Source organism: Mixophyes fleayi, chromosome 9, assembly GCF_038048845.1.
Source record: "Mixophyes fleayi isolate aMixFle1 chromosome 9, aMixFle1.hap1, whole genome shotgun sequence".
Lineage (NCBI taxonomy): Eukaryota > Metazoa > Chordata > Amphibia > Anura > Limnodynastidae > Mixophyes > Mixophyes fleayi.
The window spans coordinates 124,098,687-124,120,960 of NC_134410.1; the positions used below are offsets into that span (position 1 = coordinate 124,098,687).

Genomic DNA, 22,274 nt, shown 5'->3' on the forward strand with positions numbered 1-22,274 from the left:
GGAGAGCTGTGTGCACCTAACAGTAGTGCACGCAGCATTGCCCATGTATATTATGAGGATAGGAAGAGTTGGAGAGCAGCCAAGCACTGTCCAATATTATAGCCACGCCCCCATGCATGCTGGCCATGCCCACTGGTGGCGTGGTGTGGAAACCCCCCTCTACAAATCCTGTGTTTGCCCCTGGTATGGCTGGATAATTATGTATGCAACCTAATGTGAGTACTCTCATTGATTAGAGTTAGGACCATACTATTAGCAGAGGAATTGGCACCATGAACTAAGAACATTTATTGGTACAAATGCGGGTTTTAAATGGGGTCTTCTTAGTGGTCTAGGGTCTGATGCACATGCCCAGCAAGTGGGCACACGGCTGTACGCCCCATGCAGACGTTGTGATTCCGGCACTTGCTCCCGTCTGCAACGCAATCCCACCAGTGGACAGGTCACTGCCTCAGACATAATCCCTGTACTCATCTCCTGCTGCAGTAACCATTCCCGTGATCTGATTGGTTACAGGTTGCGCGGTCCCCGCCCACTCCTAAACCTGGGCGAGCAGGAAGATCAGGTGCTCACATCCTAGTCCAACCTTTAAATAGAAATTCTCTTTGCTGTCTGCAGACCCGGTGTGAGGGGAGACATTCTCTTACAGGAAGGACGTGGATATACGGTGGTCTGCACGGTGGAGCTGGCCTACTTAAACTCTAATTGGGACTGCGGTAATCATGAACCTTTTCGGACCTGTCCATGCTGTTTCCATGGATACTACAGTAACATAAGTCTGCAGTTCTGAAGTGCAGCGATTCCCGTAATGATGTGAGTGTTGGAGGGTAGCACAGCTAGCAGAGGAGATGGGGAAAGGAATAACGAATGCAAAATATGTAAACTGTTAATCTCCCTTGGATATATAAAATGTATATATGTGCTATTTAAAACTCAAAAAAATGTCTAAGTACTTCAGCGGAACCAACGATATCTTTGCAGCTGGTAAGGACATTTTTAACCATAAACATGCTGGACTTTTAATTGGCTGCCGACAACAAAAATGACCCTATTTTTCGGAAGGGGAGGAGATGTCCCGGAGAGTCCCTGTTTCTGGCTCTTCGGTAGGATGAACGTACCAATAGCTCAGTTTAAAAAAAAGCTCTCTTAAATACCTAAACTGTGCAGCAAAAGTGGTGATACCCGTGTATCGGAGAGCTCCGTCCCCTCCCAAGTCTACTAGGCTGGGATATTGGATGAACATGGACGATCTTATATTATCTTCAGCTATAAATGTGTAAATTTCTGCACAATTTGGGGTAGGTGGTTGGAATTTGAAGAAATTTCCCTCAGTAAATCCCTTCCAACATTTTACTATCCGTCAACTGGACAGGGGGCGTGGTCACACCGTGATGGGGCGTGGTCGTGTCGTGGCGGGGTCCGTGGCCACTCCCCCAGAGGGCTGCCTAGCGCTATGAAGCACTAGGCTGTCCATTAGATACCTCCCTACCCTTCATGACACCCGCAGGACAATCGCTCCTGGGGGCGGGCAGCGGGACTGTCCCGCAGAAATCAGGACAGTTGGGAGGTAGGTCAATATTTCCTTAATTGTCCTGATGATAGTTTGACATAATAATAATCCCGCCCTAATTCAATGTTTAATGTTATTTCCCTTGCTTGACTTAACTAGAGACTTTGTCCCCATTACCCACCCCCCTCCCCCTCCTAATTCCACCTTTCCCCCCCTTCTCACCCCTTGTCGTTCTGTTCTTCCTTTATTTAATGAGGTGCTATTGTCTTACTGAGTTTGTGGAGTTACAATGAATGATTCGGATGTAAGAATCAGCTCTTAGGCTAGGTACACACTGAAGAATTTTGCGACCGGCGTGTGATCTACAACGACTTTACCTTGTCCGACCGCTCGGACGATTACTGAGTGCACACTGGTCACGGTTTAGACGAAAGACTGGCCGTCTGGGAAGTGACGTTTCACCGACCATATTGTCGTGAGCAAAGATTAGAATTTTGTACACACTAAAACGACTTATGGCGTCAATGTAACGATATCCCCAAGAAATCTAAATAAATGAGAGACGTGCGGACACCGCACCGCGTGGGACCGGTGCAGGCATCAGAAATTAACATACAAACGCCCCCAAAGGAGTCGCAGTTCGAGGAACTATCGGCAGCTGCTCGTGGATGTATCGAAAACTTATTCACACTACAGGATCGGTCGCTGGATTGGACAGAAAATATTAAACAGTACGACCAACCAAATCGACACTTTGGAAGGACTTTCGACCATCGTGTCACTATACACACTAACCCGACTTCCAGCCCAACGGTCGTATGTCGGCTGATTTGCTTGATTTTTGGACGAAAATGCTCCAGTGTGTACCTATACTTAGTCACTATCAGTGGAGATAACAAACAATTTAAAGTTCCACCTTATGTGCTCAAAACGTCATAGTTTAAAGCTTCCCTTGCTGTTTGCTGATTTTGCACGACAATTGTTTTTGCAAAAACGTAATAAAGAAATATTATACAAACAACAAAAAAGTACCCTAGTGAGTGTGATTGTGTATGTGTATGTGGGTGTGTGTCTGTGAGATTGTCTGAGTGAGTGTGTGTGGATGACAGATTGTGTGTTTGTGTGTGAGATTGTTTGAGTGACTGTGTGTGTGGGTGAAGCGGGCAGGGAATTTAGATTGTAAGCTCCAATGCAGCAGCTCCTGATGTGAATGATTAAACATTCTCTGTACAGCGCTGCGTCATATTGCGACACTATATAAATAAATGATACTGTGACGTTGGTAATGTCTATCACTCACCGGACAACCTTCACGCCGTTCCTCATCACCTCCAGGTCCACGGAGAAGGTTCCGTTGCTATGAGCCACCAGGTTCAGGTCACAGAACTCAGCCTGTGAACAGGAAGGAAACACGTTATACAGCCATGTAAACAGACCGTAATTTAGCACATGGATGAAGCCGTGTACTGTGGTGTATTACGTAGTAAGATCAACACATATAGGGCATTTATAACCATTGGTAACCGACAATGATGACACAGACCTTCATAGCCAGATCAGATTTATCAAAACCTTCTACAATGAAAACGGGGAGGTGTTGCCCATAGCAACCAATCAGCGTCTAGCTATCATGCATCTAGTATATTATGATATAAAACGACAGCTAGAATCCGATTGGTTGCTACGGGCAACACCTCCATTTTTCCTTTTTAGAACGTTTGACAAATCTACCCCCATTGGCTATCATTCTCTAACCTAGAAAAAAGACTGAATCTGATTGGCTGCATAAACAAAATGTATCTTTTGCAGCATTGTTTATAAATGTCCCCCAGGAAAGGGGTAAAAAACAGATTTAAAAAAAAGAATATGCAGTATATATAATCAGTAATGGGATACAAACACATTGTATGTACGTAAGTGGCGGGTCGTATATAATAACGATGGAGAGGTTTGATATAAGATAAGTGTGACGTGCAATAAGATGGAGTGACACAGTTAGTGGAGCTTGTGATAGACACTAAGGGGCGCAATTAGAGTTGGACGGACGGCGTATTGTTTTGCTTAGGATAAGCGCGTCCGTGCTGCGCTGAAGCACCAACAATGCCCCCGTAGAGGTCCATACGTAGACTTCTGCATATAGTTTACTTGCGCCTCTCTTACACCTGTAGAGCCGGAATCTCTCTTATGTAGATGACCCCTTATTATATTGTGTACACTGTCACGCCACATGTGTGTGTCAAATTGGGGTGTAAGCATCCACACGTCAACGCCTGCGGCTGTTTTTGAGCCGGGTGCCTCTCGCAATTGCGTCAGACATATCAGTACCTCTTGTCTTGTGTGCGTCTTTTTCTACGCACGTGTGTCCAAGTATGTATGGGCCCCTAAGAATACATGTATGTAGCTAACAAGGAGTATAATGTACTCTAAGCATGACAAGGTGAACAGTAGAGAATAGCCGTAATGCAGCTTAATGTACGGTAAGGAGAGAGAGGCGTTATGTACAGGGAGGGGATAGTATTAGACTTTCGTCACTCACCTGTTCCACCTTGATGTCAAACTCTCCGCTGATCTTCTTCCCTTTAAAAATCTTCACCCTGTAATTTCGAAATGGAATATTGGTCAGTAAACAACTAATCATCAAGTGTGCACTGAAAAAAAATACTCATAAATATTTTCTAACATCGATATCCAATAGAGGTTCAACACTAGGAGGATGAGCAAATGTAGACAAGACAGGGAAATATTGTACGATGAGCACGTGTGATCAGTTCTACATGTGACACATGTAAGATGATGTATCCCAGCAGTCTTATCTGGTGCCAGCGTGTCCCGCATCTTGGAAGGAATAATATTGAATAAATAGACCTATGGGTCAAAGACTGTTAATGGTGAGTTACCAACAATTAGTGTAAGGAATTAATGGTTTATGATGTCCAAGGGTTCATACTTTCTGTCATAGTAGAACTTCATTAGGGTGACTTAGTAGATAACTGGAAGAGAGTTGGCATTTACATATCGTCTCCTCCACAGGTCACCGAGCCTTAGGCTGGGTGCACGCTACGGGGTTTTCAGCCCATATGGGGCCAATTACATGCTAAACGACTGTTTGGTCTAATATCACATTTGTGTGTACGCGATGGACCATTATCGTTCCACAGCTCATTGTATCGTTCGATATTTAAACCAGACTAAAAATCTCATTCAACGATGGAACGATAACGTTCCAATCCTGCAGTGTGTCCGCACTCAGGACCGGCAGTGCCTATAGAATATTCCAACAAATGTTTCATGGAGAAGGTAGGTGGAAGATATCAAGGAAAACTGGACGTAGAACGTCTGCCCATTCCTAGCAGATAGGATTAAACAAGGTTTGGATTTTCAAACCATTTGGTCCAGTAATTGATAAACCATTATTTATTATATTCATGTACTCTTTAATGACTTGATCAGCACCACATGACCGAATAAGGAACAATGTTGTGCCGATCAAACAGTCTGGCTTCAGTCATGGCCAAGAAAACTTGAGTCATTATAAGGGACACTATCCAGAAATATACCATATAAAGTAACTTTTAACAGAGTCGTCGTGGTTCTAAGAAGGACTGGCCACGCCAAAAATAATCTGCACAGGTTTTATGAAGAGCTAGATTGTCAACTGGGTCGAACATATTGAAATTTCAGAAAGTTTAAGACACTGTTCTGCATAACTCATTGGAACACAAGAGTACAAACAAGGAGGGGGGTTTGGGAGCTCCTAATATAAGCCATCTATTTGGCTCAATGTGTGGTTTTGGTCACCATAGAATCTTTCTACTTATATCTCGATTTCCAATGCCCTCTGGACTCCTCCTCGCCATAGATCTACTGACACCAGAACCTATCCTGTTGTAGCTTCCTCGTCTCCAGTTTGGGATCGGAACACGGCTAGTTTCACGTTGTTCCCCAGTACTTAGTTCCACTCTGGAATAATCCAGCCGTTCTCCAAGATATGGACCTTCTCTAGGTGGATTCTATCTATGCTTTTCATGGAAGACATTACTCCTTTACAGATATTCATGATAGATACCGCATACCATACACAGGCCATTATCAATATCTCCAAATGAAATACATTTATGGTAAATGCCATAAAGGGCAGACTCCTGCTCACCACACTACGCTGGTGTCTCTTGGCTGGAACAGAACCTCTGGGAGAGAATTAACTATCTACAGATTGTTCCTGGACCACAAGGTGGACCCCAAGGTCCACATGAGACCAAATCGCAGCAGGACATGGGGGGTTATCTATTAGAGCAGACGTGAAGGAGAGCTCTCTAAGTGTGCGGATAAGGTAGAACATTACCAAGACGGATGGTACTTGGAGAGAGCGAGACTGCAAATGCTAGTTTCAAATGTTTCTAATCTCTGTTGGAGACATCATGGAGGGGGTACCGCTCTGTGGGACTAAGGGATACCGTGATGTGGAACAAGAGTCATCTTTTTAGGTTTCAAGTCACACGGGACCACATGCCGAAATTGTTATTGTATTCCCTGTTGCACGGACGCTTCCCGCCACCGAAACATACGCAACGGCTAATTTGGCCTATTTTAAATGCCTGATAGCTCGGAGCCGAAAAAAAAAGGCATGCTGCCTTCCCCCTTAGCGGTAACTGAGGGTGTCTTTGTATATTGACAACTCCCCGCTAATTGTCTGCAGTTGGGTCTCCCTGGCTTGGACTTCATAGGGCCCCTCCACGCTCCGCTTTGGCCGATAGTTCGTCTCAGTGCTGGTTTCTGGAGGAGGTGGTGAGGACACACTGAACCTGCACCCTCCCCTGTACCATTTGGTTCAGCTCTCTCGTTAACAGTGTGAACATATGTTATGTATCTCGGCTGTGCTCTCGATCTATCTTAAGGTTTGCATATGTCTGGGGGATTGTAGGTTATTATGTTAGTACTGCTCTTTTTTTATTTAAGCTTATGTGCGCTGTTAACCCTTAGGTGACTCCCCCTCCCCCTCCCGCTTCTCTGGATTTTTTTATACCCTTCCGTCTTCCCTTATTTTTTCTTTTGAAAAACTTCTTTAGAAATCATCAAAAGATTGCAAGCATGGGGACAATGATGTCCGTAGGTGGATAACAGGCTGAGGGGTAGAGAGCAGAAGGTTGTTATAAATGAAAAAAATATACAGACATATGGGCTAGATTTATCAAACCTTCTAAAAACTAAAAGTGGAGAGGTTGCCCATAGCAACCAATCAGAGTCCAGCTGTCATGTCCTGGAATGTACTACATAAATGAGAGCTTGAATCTGATTGGTTGCTATAGGCAACATCTCCACTTTTCCTTCTTAGGCTTAGTAAATCTACAGTAGTCAGGCTACGGAATTCCCTACAAGGCAGATGGTAATAATACATTAATTAAACTGATTTTAAAAAAAAATGTATTGGTCTATTATGTATCGGCCGGTATAACTAGTAAGACCAAGGAGCAAACACGAATAGTAAAAGTTGCAAAAATGAATGAAAATAACATAAAGCAAATTCAGTGCTGCCCTGGCCGGTAAACACAGCTCTGCCTATGACTTATTTAGTATGCAGTGGGCAATTTATACAATGAAGATTTATGTTGCGCTGTTTGTAAGGTTTACATCTATTTTACATATTCGGCCAAAATGTGAAGACTAAGAGAAAGCTGAGCAGGACCAGCTGGTTACTATCAGAAGCCCATCCACCTCCTCGACAGTAACTCTAAGGGGTATATTTACTAAACTGCGGGTTTGAAAGAGTGGAGATGTTGCCTATAGCAACCAATCAGATTCTAGTTATCATTTACTTATGACATTCTACAAAATGACAGCTAGAATCTGATTGGTTGCTATAGGCAACATCTCCACTTTTTCAAACCCGCAGTTTAGTAAATATACCCTTATGACTAAGCGAGAGGAGTACAGAGATCCACATGCCCTTGTAAATATGCCAGGTAAACACTGGGAATCCAGAAGTCCAGCACTGGGCATAAAAACATACTGGAGATATGAGGGACGTGACACAGCGACAATTTAATGGGCGCTCAGGCAGAAGGGCCAGATACAACAGCGTATCCGACCCTTGTGTCCACCTACACAATTAAATTTGGTGATTTTCCAGCCACATCTACCCTCCTGTGCTGACCGACGTGCGATAGATCCTGGTCAGATGTTGATGGGGAACGTCAGTCTTTTTCAGCCTATACATGCAGCAATTAGCAGCCAATTAGCCGTCAAAATGGCAGCAGGCAGAGGCCCCTGCACTGTAAGGTATAAAGGCCAGTTTATTAGCTACATTTAACAAAAGATTGGACACATCTCTTACAAGAAAGAGTATCTCTAGCTGTAACGATTAGCTGTCATTGCTGGGGGAAATTGATCCAGGGAACGAATTTATAGGATCAGGAACATTTTTTTTCCTCGCTGCGAGTATAAATTAAAAAACGGTCTTGCTGGGGGATTTGGTTTTGAATTCCTCCGGATCAGCGCGGCTGTCATTTAAGAGAGGTATGCTTTTGGCACAGAACCTGCAGATGTTGCAACAGGCAGATGTTAGCCTGGCAACAAATTCTGCTAGTCCTCGTCGACGGAGAACACAAACTGACAGAGCAAGACCGTCGCACGGGCTCTCTCTCCACGCAGAAAGCTCTACTGCTTCGGTCTCTGCATGAATATGAACTAAAGACTGGCAGGAGATTAGGGAATTGTACATGCACATTGGTGCAAGGCACGAGGCGAAAAAAACTAAGCACTTAAATGTCACAAGTGACGCGTGATTACACCTCATATCTTCTAGGTGACGAGCAGCTCCTCACTGCAGTAACGCAATCAATGGCCGCTCGCTGCTCCTTCCCTGAGGCTCATCGTTCCCTCTGCACTGGCACAGAAGAATTGCAGTCTCTAAGCCTATTTATTCTCCTGTCTCTGTGAGTCTTATCATCCCTCTGCTCCTTGCACAATATGAATCACTGCCCATAATTCCCCCTTATCCAGAACGGACGGCACTGCTGTCTATTATATTTCTGGAACGAGGGGGCGAAACTGTGAAATTACTTAGCACTTTTCCCTAAAAAACATGCGACTGGTACTGGTGCGAAGGAGAGGAGAGAGGAGAAAACAGTCACTTGTAAAAAGAGGGGTATAAGGAAGCTGCCTGGTACCTTGCTTTTTGGCCAGGATACTAGACAGAATATTGAAGAGATCTGTTTATATCAGATGAGATGTAGCAAGGCAAATATTTATATTTATAACAGCAACGTACATTCAGGCATTGAACAAACATCCCATTCCTGCAGCTATATAACATTAACATGCATTCTGTAGGTTATCCTATGAACAACGACAACGGAATGAATATTAGTTCAACATAATTAATATGCCAGGGGGGTGGTAGTGATGAGTGAAGCCTACCATAACCTAATTGAAAGCTCCCGCGCCCTATGGCTCACCATCTGTATCACTGGTTAGATGGCGTCTTAAATGGGGATTACAGTTTTATGCACCCCTGTTGTAAAGATATAGGAGAAGTTGGAAATATTCAGAGATGGGCAGTAACAACGATATCATTATATATAATAAATTATATAAATAATTGATAAGAGCGACGAAAGGATTCAATGCTAATGAAAAACCGTGTTGTTATACTTTCATGGCAAGCTGGGACTTGTAGTTCGAGTAGCTTGCTTGCCTCTGCATTGCAGTCTACCGCCACCTCTGCACTAAGGCTGGGGATACATGTATTGTGCAACAAATGGCAAAGAGAAAAATATATTTGGCCCCACAGTGTGAATCAGATGCACCTTTTTTTTCTGCTGTTTTCAACTCTGACATGACAGGAGACACAATACGACTCCAATTTGTATGGATGGACTTGATTTATCGCATGCAACAGTTGAAGTCTTGGATTCGAGAGTGAGAAGAGGTTATCAGTGTGGAGGAGAGGCGGCGATCATTGGCCGAGCGCAGGGAGCGGTCTGGAGTGTGAATGGAGAGGAGGTTAGAGATATAAGGGGCAGTAGACAGAGAGTGCCTTGTAAGTGGTGGTGAGGAGTTTAAAAAGGATTCTGTAGGGGAAGGGGAGCCAGTGTAAGGCAAGACAGAGAGGGGAGGCGGAGGAGGAGCGGCGTGAGAGGAAGATGAGTCTTGCAGCCGCATTGAGTATAGAGCGGAGGGGGGCAAGGTGGGAGTGGGGGAGGCCAGTAAGGAGAAGGTTGCAGTAATCGAGGCGGGAGATGATGAGAGCGTGGATGATAGTTTTGGTGGCATCTTGAGAAAGGGACGGATGCGGGCGATGTTACGGAGTTGGAAGCGACAGGCTTGGGCGAGGAATTGAATGTGGGGGGCAAAAGAGAGAGAGGAGTCAAGAGTGACACCCAGGCAGCGGAGTTGGGTGACAGAGGAGATAGTGGAGTTATTGACAACGATAGAGAGGTCATGGTGGGATGGGAGTCTGGGCAAATTGCGTCATTCCGACGCAATTTGGAGTATTCCTCAAATTTATGAATGTTGCATCGCTGCCGATATCGTGTATATCTGCTGCTTTGCATTCTATTTCGTTTTCTGAGCAGTCACCATAAAATAGTATGGTGACTGGTCCCTAACGCAATCTAACATGTTCCGAAAAAAAGAGATTTTTTTTCGGAAACTTGTTATGTTAATGTACGCTGGCGTTCATCATCGTAAATGAAGACTACACTTAATTTTTCATTTATGTCCGCATGTGCGTTCGTTCCCTTTCACATGATACCATTTCTACTGTAGGGTTCCTGTGCGGAGGCTCCAGATTTTCGTTCGGGACATGCGCACAGGCATTCTAAAGAGGAACGAAGAAAGAAGGAGGAGCTCCTGACACGACACATTACGAAGAGGATGTGGTATTTTTCTTTCTATCACAGAAACAGCGGTTTATCGGAACTGCTGTTCCTGTGTTTGTTTGTTTTTTAATAAATATCACAAATAGTTCAATCCTTATCAATGCGATAAGGATTGAAAACTATTTTCCATTATTGCCGTTGTTTGTTAAATAGGCCCCTTAGAATCTATACAGGTCATGAAACACTAATGCGATCTATTGCACACAGTCATGCAACAGAAATCCCCTTGGGTACTTTAGCCCAGGGGGAGACCCTAACACTTAAAATTAGACTAATTGCAACAGGTGGTACTTGAATTAGATCTTACACCATTGGAAGGATTTACAGGGATGATTGTTAATCCCCCTGCCCTACAGCTAACTGTACCATACATCAGTCCTGTAATATTAGGAAGCACTCAAATTCTGCTCACAAATACGGTTTCTGCAAGACCATCAGGGTCCGCCTCTGACGGTAACACAGGCTGATCTGACAAGATGCCTCATTCTGCAGATCTCTCTGCTCAGAGCTGTGAGCAAAGCAATTATGGCTTCACAATGAACACCCCTCGTTCGGGCTCCATAATAGGGGGGTGGGGAGGAATTACCAGTGGAAGAGCAGAATTGGGCGGATGGCTTCTGCAGCCAGGACAAGTCAATATGCTTTGCACAGAGGAGCCGAGCTTGAGCGTGATCTAATTTGAACATGATAATGTATAATTCAGGTGTCTGTTTTGCAGCCGTACCCATACGATAATGGTTTCCGAGCCGCAGCATCTGTTTTTTCACCTATCAGTGATCCTCCGAGGCCTTACTTACACCTTCTGCTGTAAATGCAGCGTGTGCTTACATCACTGATTAACAGAGATCTGGTGACAGACCAAGACGGATGGGCAGAAATCCAGTGTATAAAGAGACCAAACACTATGAATCATAATACAGCAGGGTTATAAACGCCAATACTGCTCTGAAAGATGGACGGGATAGCAACAGGTTATAAAACTTTCATTATGCATATAACAAAATCCGACAGCACTAGGATCAAATCCATTCTTTTTAGTGCAATCTACGGTCTGAAAATGCTGCCTACTGTGGCTGGATAAGCAAACAATATAGCTAAACTGCTACATAACCATCATTTATTTATTTATAAGGTGCAACAAATGCCGTAGTCAGAACAAAGCTACATGAATACAATAAGGTATAATAACAACGTGTGGTAGGAATACATGCCCTAACAAGTACATGTGGCACAATTACAAAGTATGAATTCCGTGCATACGGGTTAAGCAAACAGCATAGCGACCACACAAAGTTCAGGGTAAGACATAACAGGGACATACAAGGTGGGCAAAGAGGGTACGGACATGAGACAGCGGATCGAGACCCTACCCGTGAGAGCTTACATTCTATAGGGAGGGGGTAAGGAGAGACAGTAAGAGCAAATGGGACATGATTTGTAGATAAGATAAATGGATATTTAAAGGAGATATGATGGCGCGCCTGGGGAACACAAGCTAACGTCGCTGACATTATTTTCACTAAAAGGAGGTGAGCCCCCAGACTCAAAACTCTACAGTATCCTCCACTTGCCTCAACTAGCATAACCGTAGGGGCAGGAGCTGGCTGGCAAATTTTAGCCCGGAGGGTGTGACTTGGCTCAGAAGCCTATTAGGAACATTTTAAAGGGGGAAAAAATGCAGATAGCTCAGAGACCCAGCAAAATATAGCTCACTGTGGGACCGGCCCCCCTACCCCTGCTTAGGGGCCTCTTGTCCCGGACTGCGAGTGGCCCCACGGATCTGCTAGTTAGGGGCTGCAGTGATGCTGTGCAGGATAAGGGTCTGGGGGGGGTCATCCTTTGGGTCTAAAAAAGTCTGAGTTGTGAAAAACAAAAAGTCAACCAAAGTGGACGTTTCTTTACTAATCGCCCTACTCTAACAAGCTCTAAACTAGCTTATATATAGCAGTTGGTTCAACTATTTTATTAAATGGGGTTAAATGTGCAAAACAGAGTGAAAAAGGTGAGGGGTTTGCAGTCCTCTGTCTGCGCCCCCAGCCCCCCTCATGTCTGAAACCCAACTAAATTGCGCTTAAGCTGAGTAACGCAAATATCTTTTAACGCTTCTCAGTTTAAATGCTGCCGTTGGCCAGACGATGTGGAGGAGGGGTCAGAGGGGTCTGAAGGCACGCAGCGTACGGCATGCGCTAAGCCCCTGAAGGTGCAAGAAAAGAAAGTGCTAGATACATTCTGCTATGGAGTGTATCTAGCAAATGATTACATATAGGAAAGTGGACATGTTTGCCAAAGAAAACCTTTTGGGTCTATTTTAAGCATTTAATCCCCTAAAACAATTCCATAAAGTTGGACTTAATATTAAAATATGAACCGAACCTACAATTCAATCAAGAAAGTGGTAAAATGAAGACGGTGAAGAGCGCTTCTCCCCCACACAAAGTGCATTCACTAGGAACCTCTGCCTCATGAATGGCTGGCCGAAAACTGCCTCTGTGATGTCACTGGCTGCTAGTGACCTCCACAGGTGCAATTTAAATAACAAAACCTGTCTTCTAACTCAATGCAGAAGTATAATAATAATTCAGCCCACACCGAGCTTTGCTCACATGCCGTCTGTATGAGCTGACACTGCTGAGTTAAAGGATCAGGATAAAACAGCATAATGATTGCCAAACTTTAAAGCATAATTCCAATCAGAACTGAAAATGTATTTGAAATACTAAATTATTGAGTAAATATTGCTGTTAGTGCTGTATAAATGAGTGTACACGTTCAGGTATGGTAGAATTACATTGACCCAGTCACTTAAATTGTTCTCTAAAATCCATTTCGTGGTACCCACACTCCAAAATCAATAGTCCTATTCTGATACCCTTTAATATATATTTAATGCATTTTACATCTGCCTTCGTTTAATGTCTCAAGCTAAATTTAGCCCATACCACATGTCTGTTCTCCAGCGTTCACCTCTCCTTGTCCTTTCTTCTCTTTGTAAGTACCCTTGTTCCCAATCAGTTTCCTTATCTCCTATTCAGACCTGACATTTCCCATAATTCTCTCCACTTAGATGTATTTTTTACCAGTAGGTCTCTGTCAACCTCTATTCTTTAACCATCTTCACAAACCTCTTCAGTTCCCTGTAATATCATCTAATCTTTTTACCAAGCAGCCATATTATTCTGCACTACACTCAATCTTCACTCTTTTCCGCTTAACAATAATTGCACAGAGAGAAACACAAATAAGAAATTATAATAACCATCAATGTTCTCAGGCTCCCACCTTTCCTTATCATTGGATACCTGCTTACTCCTCACATTGTCTCTCCACCAATTACTTGTCCTCGACCTTACTGGACATCCTACCATCCATCTATTTTACCATCTACTTTGCCTCTGTCCATCATCTGCATTCCCTGTACTTCTGTCAACACCTTCCCCCACTCTCCTGGCCATGATGTATAACTCTTTTTTCATAGACCATCCCCCGCCTCTTCTCATTGATCTATCCACATTCTCGCTTTTAAAAACCACACGGCAGATCTCCACATAACCAGACGTCCCCTCATCTCTTCCAAACCTTCAATAACCTTTACTCATCTCTATGAATTCCTCCATCACACACTTCATCTCCCTTAACCCTCTAATTCTCAACCATACCCCCTCTTATCTCCTCAACATTCCATCATGAGCCTTACTCACCACCCTTAACCTCATCATCCCCAATCAAATTCTCTCCTCATTACCATTACCAACCAGATTACCTCTCATCTGCTCCAATCCATCCATAATCTTTACTAAATATCCTCAAAAACTTCCCCTATCACACCCATTATCCATAACAGCCAGAATTCTTCTCATCACTTCCAATAGATCTGTAGGCTTTACTCATCATCCCAATCAAACTTCCACTTCTTCTTCCCCATTACCAACCAGACTACCTCACGTCTCTTCCACTCCATCCATAATGTTCACTCATCATCCCCAACCAAGGGGTATATTTACTAAACTGCGGGTTTGAAAAAGTGGAGATGTTTCCTATAGCAACCAATAAGATTCTAGCTGTCATTTTGTAGAATGGACTAAATAAATGAAAGCTATAATCTGATTGGTTGCTATAGGCAACATCCCTACTTTTTCAAACCCGCAGTTTAGTAAATATACCCCCAAGTCCTCCATTATCCTTACCAACCAGAATACCTCACCTCTCCTCCAATCTATCCATAACCTTTACTCATCATTGTCAACCAAACTCCCTCTACTTCCTCCCCATTACCCTTACCAACCAGACTTCTTGTCATCACTTCCAATCTATCCATCTGCTTTACTCATCATCCCCGACCAAGTCCTCCTACTCTCTCCCCATTACCCTTACCAACCAGACTACCTCTCATCTCCTCCAATCCATACATAACTCATGATACCCAAACAAGTCATCCTACCCTCTCCCCATCCACCTAACCAACCAGACTACCTCTCATCTCCTCCACTCCATCCATAGCCTTTATTCATCATCCCTGACCAAGTTCTCCTACTGTCTCCTCATTACCATCCAGACTACCTCTCATCTCCTCCAATCCATCCATAACCTTTAGTCATCATCCCCGACCAAGTCCTCCTACTCTCTTCCCATTACCCTAACCAACCAGACTACCTCTCATCTCCTACAATCCATCCATAACCTTTACTCATCATCCCCGACCAAGTCCTCCTACTCTCTCCCCATTACCCTTACCAACCAGACTACCTCTCATCTCCTCCACTCCATCCATAACCTTTACTCATCATCCCCAACCAAGTCCTCCTACTCCTACCTCTCATCTCCTCCATAACCTTTACTCATCATCCCTGACCAAGTCCTCTTACTCTCTCCCCATTACCCTTACCAACCAGACTACCTCTCATCTCCTCCACTCCATCCATAACCTTTACTCATCATCCCCAACCAAGTCCTCCTACTCCTACCTCTCATCTCCTCCATAACCTTTACTCATCATCCCTGACCAAGTCCTCCTACTCTCTCCCCATTACCCTTACCAACCAGACTACCTCTCATCTCCTCCACTCCATCCATAACCTTTACTCATCATCCCCAACCAAGTCCTCCTACTCCTACCTCTCATCTCCTCCATAACCTTTACTCATCATCCCTGACCAAGTCCTCCTACTCTCTCCCCATTACCCTTACCAACCAGACTACCTCTCATCTCCTCCACTCCATCCATAACCTTTACTCATCATCCCCAAACCAAGTCCTGCTACTCCTACCTCTCATCTCCTCCATAACCTTTACTCATCATCCCTGACCAAATCCTCCTACTCTCTCCCCATTACCCTTACCAACCAGACTACCTCTCCTCTCCTCCACTCCATCCATAACCTTTACTCATCATCCCCAACCAAGTTCTCCTACTCCTACCTCTCATCTCCTCCATAACCTTTACTCATCATCCCTGACCAAGTCCTCCTACTCTCTCCCCATTACCCTTACCAACCAGACTACCTCTCATCTCCTCCACTCCATCCATAACCTTTACTCATCATCCCCAAACCAAGTCTTCCTACTCCTACCTCTCATCTCCTCCATAACCTTTACTCATCATCCCTGACCAAGTCCTCCTACTCTCTCCCCATTACCCTTACCAACCAGACTACCTCTCATCTCCTCCACTCCATCCATAACCTTTACTCATCATCCCCAACTAAGTCCTCCTACTCCTACCTTTCATCTCCTCCATAACCTTTACTCATCATCCCTGACCAAGTCCTCCTACTCTCTCCCCATTACCCTTACTAACCAGACTACCTCTCATCTCTTCCAATCCATCCATCACCCCCAACCAGACTCCCATCCCCCTCACCCATTTCCACCCTGGCTCCCTCTCCCAATCCATAAGGCCAGTCCATCATCATCAGATCCATCACCCCCCTCCATGACCCTCCTGATCACCCATGACCCCCAGACCCCCCCCCCCCTAACCCATGACCCCCCTTCCCCCCCCCCCACCTAACCCATCTCACCCCCACCCCCAGCTCTCACCAGTCCGTGTGCGGCTCATCAATGACCAGCAGCATCTTGGCCCCTCTGGCCGACGCCCCGGACACCCCCCCGGCCGCGGTGGACACCTGCTCGCTGAGGGCGGCCGTGGTCTGTTTCACCGCATTGGAGAGGGACGAGAAGAAGCCGCCGCCGCCGCCGCCGCCGCCGCCGGTGCTGGGCTCCGGGGACACGGCCGGGGGTACCGGGGAGATGGCGGCGGTGGGGGCGGCGGGCGGGGCGGGGGTCTCCGGCCGCTGCAGGTCGCTCATGTACCCGTTGGGCAGGTTGGCCATGAAGTTACTGTCCGATAGGCGGCGCCGCAGGTAATTCATCATGTGTCCGGTCCGTTCCCGGTAACCGCTGTAAAATCACCGCTGCCCGGGCTCGGTGCGCTCCGTTATACGATGCCGGTCAGTGGCCGGTTCTGGTGTCAGAGAGTTTACACCGGGAATAGGGACCCCAGTGGCAGAGCCGTCAGGCGGGGGACAGGCAGCGGCTCTTCAGTCCGTCTCCTCGGCGACCGAGCCAGATAAGCATCCTCTTCCCCCTCCCCTAGCACTTGGTTTGTTCGGCGCTGCCCCCCTGCCTGACAATGGAAAGGTCCTCCCGTCCCGCCCGCTATGCAGAGCATAGAAGGTACCAAGCCCGGGACAGGGGGGGCGGGGCGGTGATGGTGAATCACCTGCATCCCTGGTGTGGCTCCCCCCTGTGATGCGGGGAAATGGAACATTCCGGTACCCAGAAGAAGCAGAGATGGGAGAGACCAGTGCACTCTAAAGAGACAGCTGCAGAGACAGAGGCCAGGCAGGAGAGACACATGCACAGAGAATGGAGCACAGAGACAGACTTGATCATATGAGACTCAGAGAGACAGCTCAAGATAAGCAGAGACAGGTGCATAGTGGCAGGAAAGACAGCTAGAGAGATTGAGACATCTGGAGAGGACAAGAAAGCTGCAGAGTGAGAATGGTGGTGAGAGAGGGGCATCCTGAGAGGGGAGACAGCTGGAGCACTCTCAAAGAGACAGACAAAGAGATGCAGAGACTCTAGCTGTCTCTCTCCTTTTGCCCCAGAGTCAGGGACACTCTGAAGGAGACAGCTAGAGCCATGCAGACACTAAAGCACCTTGAGAGACAACCAGGGAGGCAGAGACAGTGGAGCGTTATGAAAGAGACAGCTAGGGAGATAGAAGCACTCTGAGAGAGGTGCAGCCACTGGAGCATTTTGAGAGAGACTGTAGTTCCCTGGGAGAGACCACAAGCGATATAGAGAGACAAGAATAGAAATATAAGTACTCTGAGCGAGAGAGACAGGAGCCCCGTGAGAGAGAGAGAGCGAGAGAGGTACAGAGAGAGAATTATATTCACACAGGCTGCATGGACACTTATTTGTGCATTTGTAAATGATCCTTAGAGTGTCTTGTGCACATCCTATTGGCTGAGGCTCAGCTCCATCTTGCCTAACAATGCCATAAATTAGCAATATAGTTATAGAATACAAACAAAATCAAACCATTAGGAAACTTTAATTGAAAATAGTTAAAATAGCAATGTAAAGAATGGACATTGCTGCTGATGCGGTCAGAGCATAGATGTCTACACTTCGAAGGTACACATTACATGGGACTGTCCTTGGAAATTAGAGACAGCTGGTAATCAATCAATCAACCTCTCTCTCTCCCCCCAATAGGCTGCAGCCTAAGGCGGGAGGGGGGGGGGAGGCACACATTTTTAGGGGGTGCAAAATTGTGATAGGGTGAGGTATAAATTGAAAGTAATTTTAAAATATAAGAAAATAGTTGTTCTCCAAAAAAACATGAAATAATAATGTCGAAGGATTTTAATGTTGATGTATTCCCATGGTAAAGACTGAAGACAATGAGTCATCGTTGGGCGGGCGCTTGAGGATAAGTGAGTAGGATGGCGACAGGCGTGACAGTCCCTTACACATCCTCACCCCCCTCAGTAGCGCTCGTTCAAGCCTCTGCTCCTCTACACAGTTCTGATTTTAAACAAAATGAGTGACATAGATTGCTGTGACCCTTTTAAAAAGCCAAATGGAGCGGAGTTTCGTAAACACAGAGACATAAACATTGTTGGGGGGGGGTTAAATGAAGCCAGGTCTTAATTGAAAAATTAGTTAGTTTTTACCTACTGCACAACATCAGCCTGGTGTGGAAGCGGAGGAGGCGCTACGAGTATATTAGTCTAGGGCGGCCTGAACCATTAATTGGGCCCTGCTCAGACACACATACAGTTGCTGCTGTGTATTTAAAAATACAGGTAGTATGTGCAGATAGCATTGGTTTTGACACAAGTTAGACGCTCAGGACAGATGCAGATGTGTGTACTGCGCCAGTTTGCGAACCGTGAACTCACTCTTGCGTACAAGAACAGAAGGTACACTGGGGTTAGTATTATAAAACCACCACAGGTCATTAAAAGACTCTCTCAATTGTATATCGGTTGCTAGAATGCCCTCTGCATTGTATATTGGTTACTAGCATGCTCTCAGCATTATATATCAGTTAGTGGAATGCTCTCTACATTGTATATTGGTTACTAGAATGCTCTCTGCATTGTATATCGTTTACTAGAATGCTCTCTGCATTGTGTATCGATTACTAGGATGCTCTCTACATTGTATATCGGTTACTAGAATGCTCTCTGCGTTGTATATCAGTTGCTAGAATGCTCTCAGCATTGTATATCGGTTACTAGAATGCTCTCAGCATTGTATATCGGTTACTAGGATGCTTTATGCATTGTATATTGGTTATCAGTTACTAGAATGTTCTTTGCATTGTATATCGGTTACTAGAATGCTCTCTACATTGTATATCGGTTACTAGAATGCTCTCTGCATTGTATATTAGTTGCTAGAATGCTCTTAGCATTGTATATCGGTTACTAGAATGCTCTCAGCATTGTATATCGGTTACTAGAATGCTTTATGCATTGTATATTGGTTATCAGTTACTAGAATGTTCTTTGCATTGTATATCGGTTACTAGAATGCTCTCTGCATTGTATATCGGTTACTAGAATGCTCTGCGTTGCATATCAGTTGCTAGAATGCTCTCAGCATTGTATATCGGTTACTAGGATGCTTTATGCATTGTATATTGGTTATCAGTTACTAGAATGTTCTTTGCATTGTATATCGGTTACTAGAATGCTCTCTGCATTGTATATTGGTTACTAGAATGCTCTCTGCATTATATATTGGTTACTAGAATGCTCTCTGCATTGTATATCGGTTACTAGAATGCTCTCAGCATTGTATATCGGTTACTAGAATGCCCTCTGCATTGTATATCGGTTACTAGAATGCCCTCTGCATTGTATATCGGTTACTAGAATGCCCTCTGCATTGTATATCAGTTACTAGAATGCTCTCTGCATTGTATATCGTATATTGTATATCTATTGTATATTGTTACTAGAATGCTCTCTACATTGTATATTGGTTACTAGAATGCTCTCTACACCCTAGTCTGTGCCTGTGTGTGTGTGTGTGTGTCTGTGTGTGAGTTTCTGTGGGTGTGTGTCTGTGTGTGTCTGTCTGTGTCTGTATCTCTGTGTGTGTGTGTGTGTCTGTCTGTGTGTCTGTCTGCGTGTGTATCTCTGTGTGTGTCTGTGTGTCTGCCTGTGTGTCTGTCTGCATGTGTATCTCTGTGTGTGTCTGTCTGTGTGTCTGTCTGCGTGTGTATCTCTGTGTGTGTCTGTGTGTGTCTGTCTGTGTGTCTGTCTGCGTGTGTATCTCTGTGTGTGTCTGTGTGTCTGTCTGCGTGTGTCTCTCTGTGTGTGTCTGCCTGCGTGTGTATCTCTGTGTGTGTCTGTCTGTGTGTCTGCATGTGTCTCTCTGTGTGTGTCTGTCTGCGTGTGTATCTCTGTGTGTGTCTGTGTGTGTGTGTCTGTCTGTGTGTCTGTCTGCGTGTGTATCTCTGTGTGTGTCTGTGTGTCTGTCTGCGTGTGTCTCTCTGTGTGTGTCTGCCTGCGTGTGTATCTCTGTGTGTGTCTGTCTGTGTGTCTGCGTGTGTCTCTCTGTGTGTGTCTGTCTGCGTGTGTATCTCTGTGTGTGTCTGTCTGTGTGTCTGCGTGTGTCTCTCTGTGTGTGTCTGTCTGCGTGTGTATCTCTGTGTGTGTCTGTCTGCGTGTGTATCTCTGTGTGTGTCTGTCTGTGTGTCTGCGTGTGTCTCTCTGTGTCTGTCTGTCTGCGTGTGTATCTCTGTGTGTGTCTGTCTGTGTGTCTGCGTGTGTCTCTCTGTGTGTGTCTGTCTGCGTGTGTATCTCTGTGTGTGTCTGTCTGCGTGTGTATCTCTGTGTGTGTCTGTCTGTGTGTCTGCGTGTGTCTCTCTGTGTGTGTCTGTCTGCGTGTGTATCTCTGTGTGTGTATCTCTGTGTGTGTCTGTCTGTGTGTCTGCGTGTGTCTCTCTGTGTGTGTCTGTCTGCGTGTGTCTCTCTGTGTGTGTCTGTCTGCGTGTCTGCGTGTGTCTCTCTGTGTGTGTCTGTCTGCGTGTGTATCTCTGTGTGTGTCTGTGTGTGTGTCTGCGTGTGTCTCTCTGTGTGTGTCTGTCTGCGTGTGTATCTCTGTGTGTGTGTCTGCGTGTGTATCTCTGTGTGTGTGTCTGTCTGTGTGTCTGCGTGTGTCTCTCTGTGTGTGTCTGTCTGCGTGTGTATCTCTGTGTGTGTCTGTCTGTGTGTCTGCGTGTGTCTCTCTGTGTGTGTCTGTCTGCGTGTGTATCTCTGTGTGTGTCTGTCTGTGTGTCTGCGTGTGTCTCTCTGTGTGTGTCTGTCTGCGTGTGTATCTCTGTGTGTGTCTGTCTGCGTGTGTATCTCTGTGTGTGTCTGTCTGTGTGTCTGCGTGTGTATCTCTGTGTGTGTATCTCTGTGTGTGTCTGTCTGTGTGTCTGCGTGTGTCTCTCTGTGTGTGTGTGTATCTCTGTGTGTGTCTGTCTGTGTGTCTGCGTGTGTCTCTCTGTGTGTCTGTCTGCGTGTGTCTCTCTGTGTGTGTCTGTCTGCGTGTCTGTGTGTGTCTCTCTGTGTGTGTCTGTCTGCGTGTCTGCGTGTGTCTCTCTGTGTGTGTCTGTCTGCGTGTCTGCGTGTGTCTCTCTGTGTGTGTCTGTCTGCGTGTGTCTCTCTGTGTGTGTCTGTCTGCGTGTCTGTGTGTGTCTCTCTGTGTGTGTCTGTCTGCGTGTGTATCTCTGTGTGTGTCTGTGTGTGTGTCTGCGTGTGTCTCTCTGTGTGTGTCTGTCTGCGTGTGTATCTCTGTGTGTGTCTGCGTGTGTATCTCTGTGTGTGTCTGTCTGCGTGTGTATCTCTGTGTGTGTAATGTTTGTTCCCAATTGTATAGCGCTACGGAATTTGCTGGCGCTATATAAATAAATGTTGATGACGATGATGTGTGTGTACAGGGCCGGTGCTAGGGTCCTCGGCGCCCCAGGCACAATTTCAAAATTTTAATTCTGTGGCGCCCATCAGAGCCCTTGGCAACTGCCTAACCTTGCCTAATGGGAGCTCCGGGCCTGTGTGTGAAGGTGCTCTCTGCATTGTATATCAGTTACTAGAATGCTCTCAGCATTGTATATAGGTTACTAGAATGCTCTCTGCATTGTATATCAGTTACTAGAATGCTCTCAGCATTGTATATCAGTTACTAGAATGCTCTCAGCATTGTATATAGGTTACTAGAATGCTCTCTGCATTGTACATAGGTTACTAGAATGCTCTCTGCATTGTATATCAGTTACTAGAATGCTCTCAGCATTGTATATAGGTTACTAGAATGCTCTCTGCATTGTATATCAGTTACTAGAATGCTCTCAGCATTGTATATCAGTTACTAGA

The 22,274-nt window shown here is 45.4% G+C and overlaps 1 protein-coding gene across 4 annotated transcripts in view; it reads right to left on the minus strand.

Moving 5' to 3' along the window:
* The window catches only part of SYN1 (synapsin I), an 87,410-nt gene extending 70,398 nt beyond the window's left edge, over positions 1-17,012 (minus strand). For 2 of the 4 annotated variants that reach the window (XM_075185509.1, XM_075185508.1), the window contains exons 1-3: positions 16,426-17,011; positions 4,047-4,104; positions 2,811-2,902 (exon numbers count right to left, since the gene is read on the minus strand). In XM_075185509.1, coding sequence (XP_075041610.1) covers positions 2,811-2,902; positions 4,047-4,104; positions 16,426-16,760 — 485 coding nt within the window. In that variant the 5' untranslated portion in view covers positions 16,761-17,011. Of the gene's footprint in view, positions 1-2,810; positions 2,903-4,046; positions 4,105-16,425 lie in introns of all 4 variants that reach the window. The other 2 variants (XM_075185511.1, XM_075185510.1) reach the window with 1 other exon arrangement.
* Positions 17,013-22,274: the final 5,262 nt, after the last annotated feature.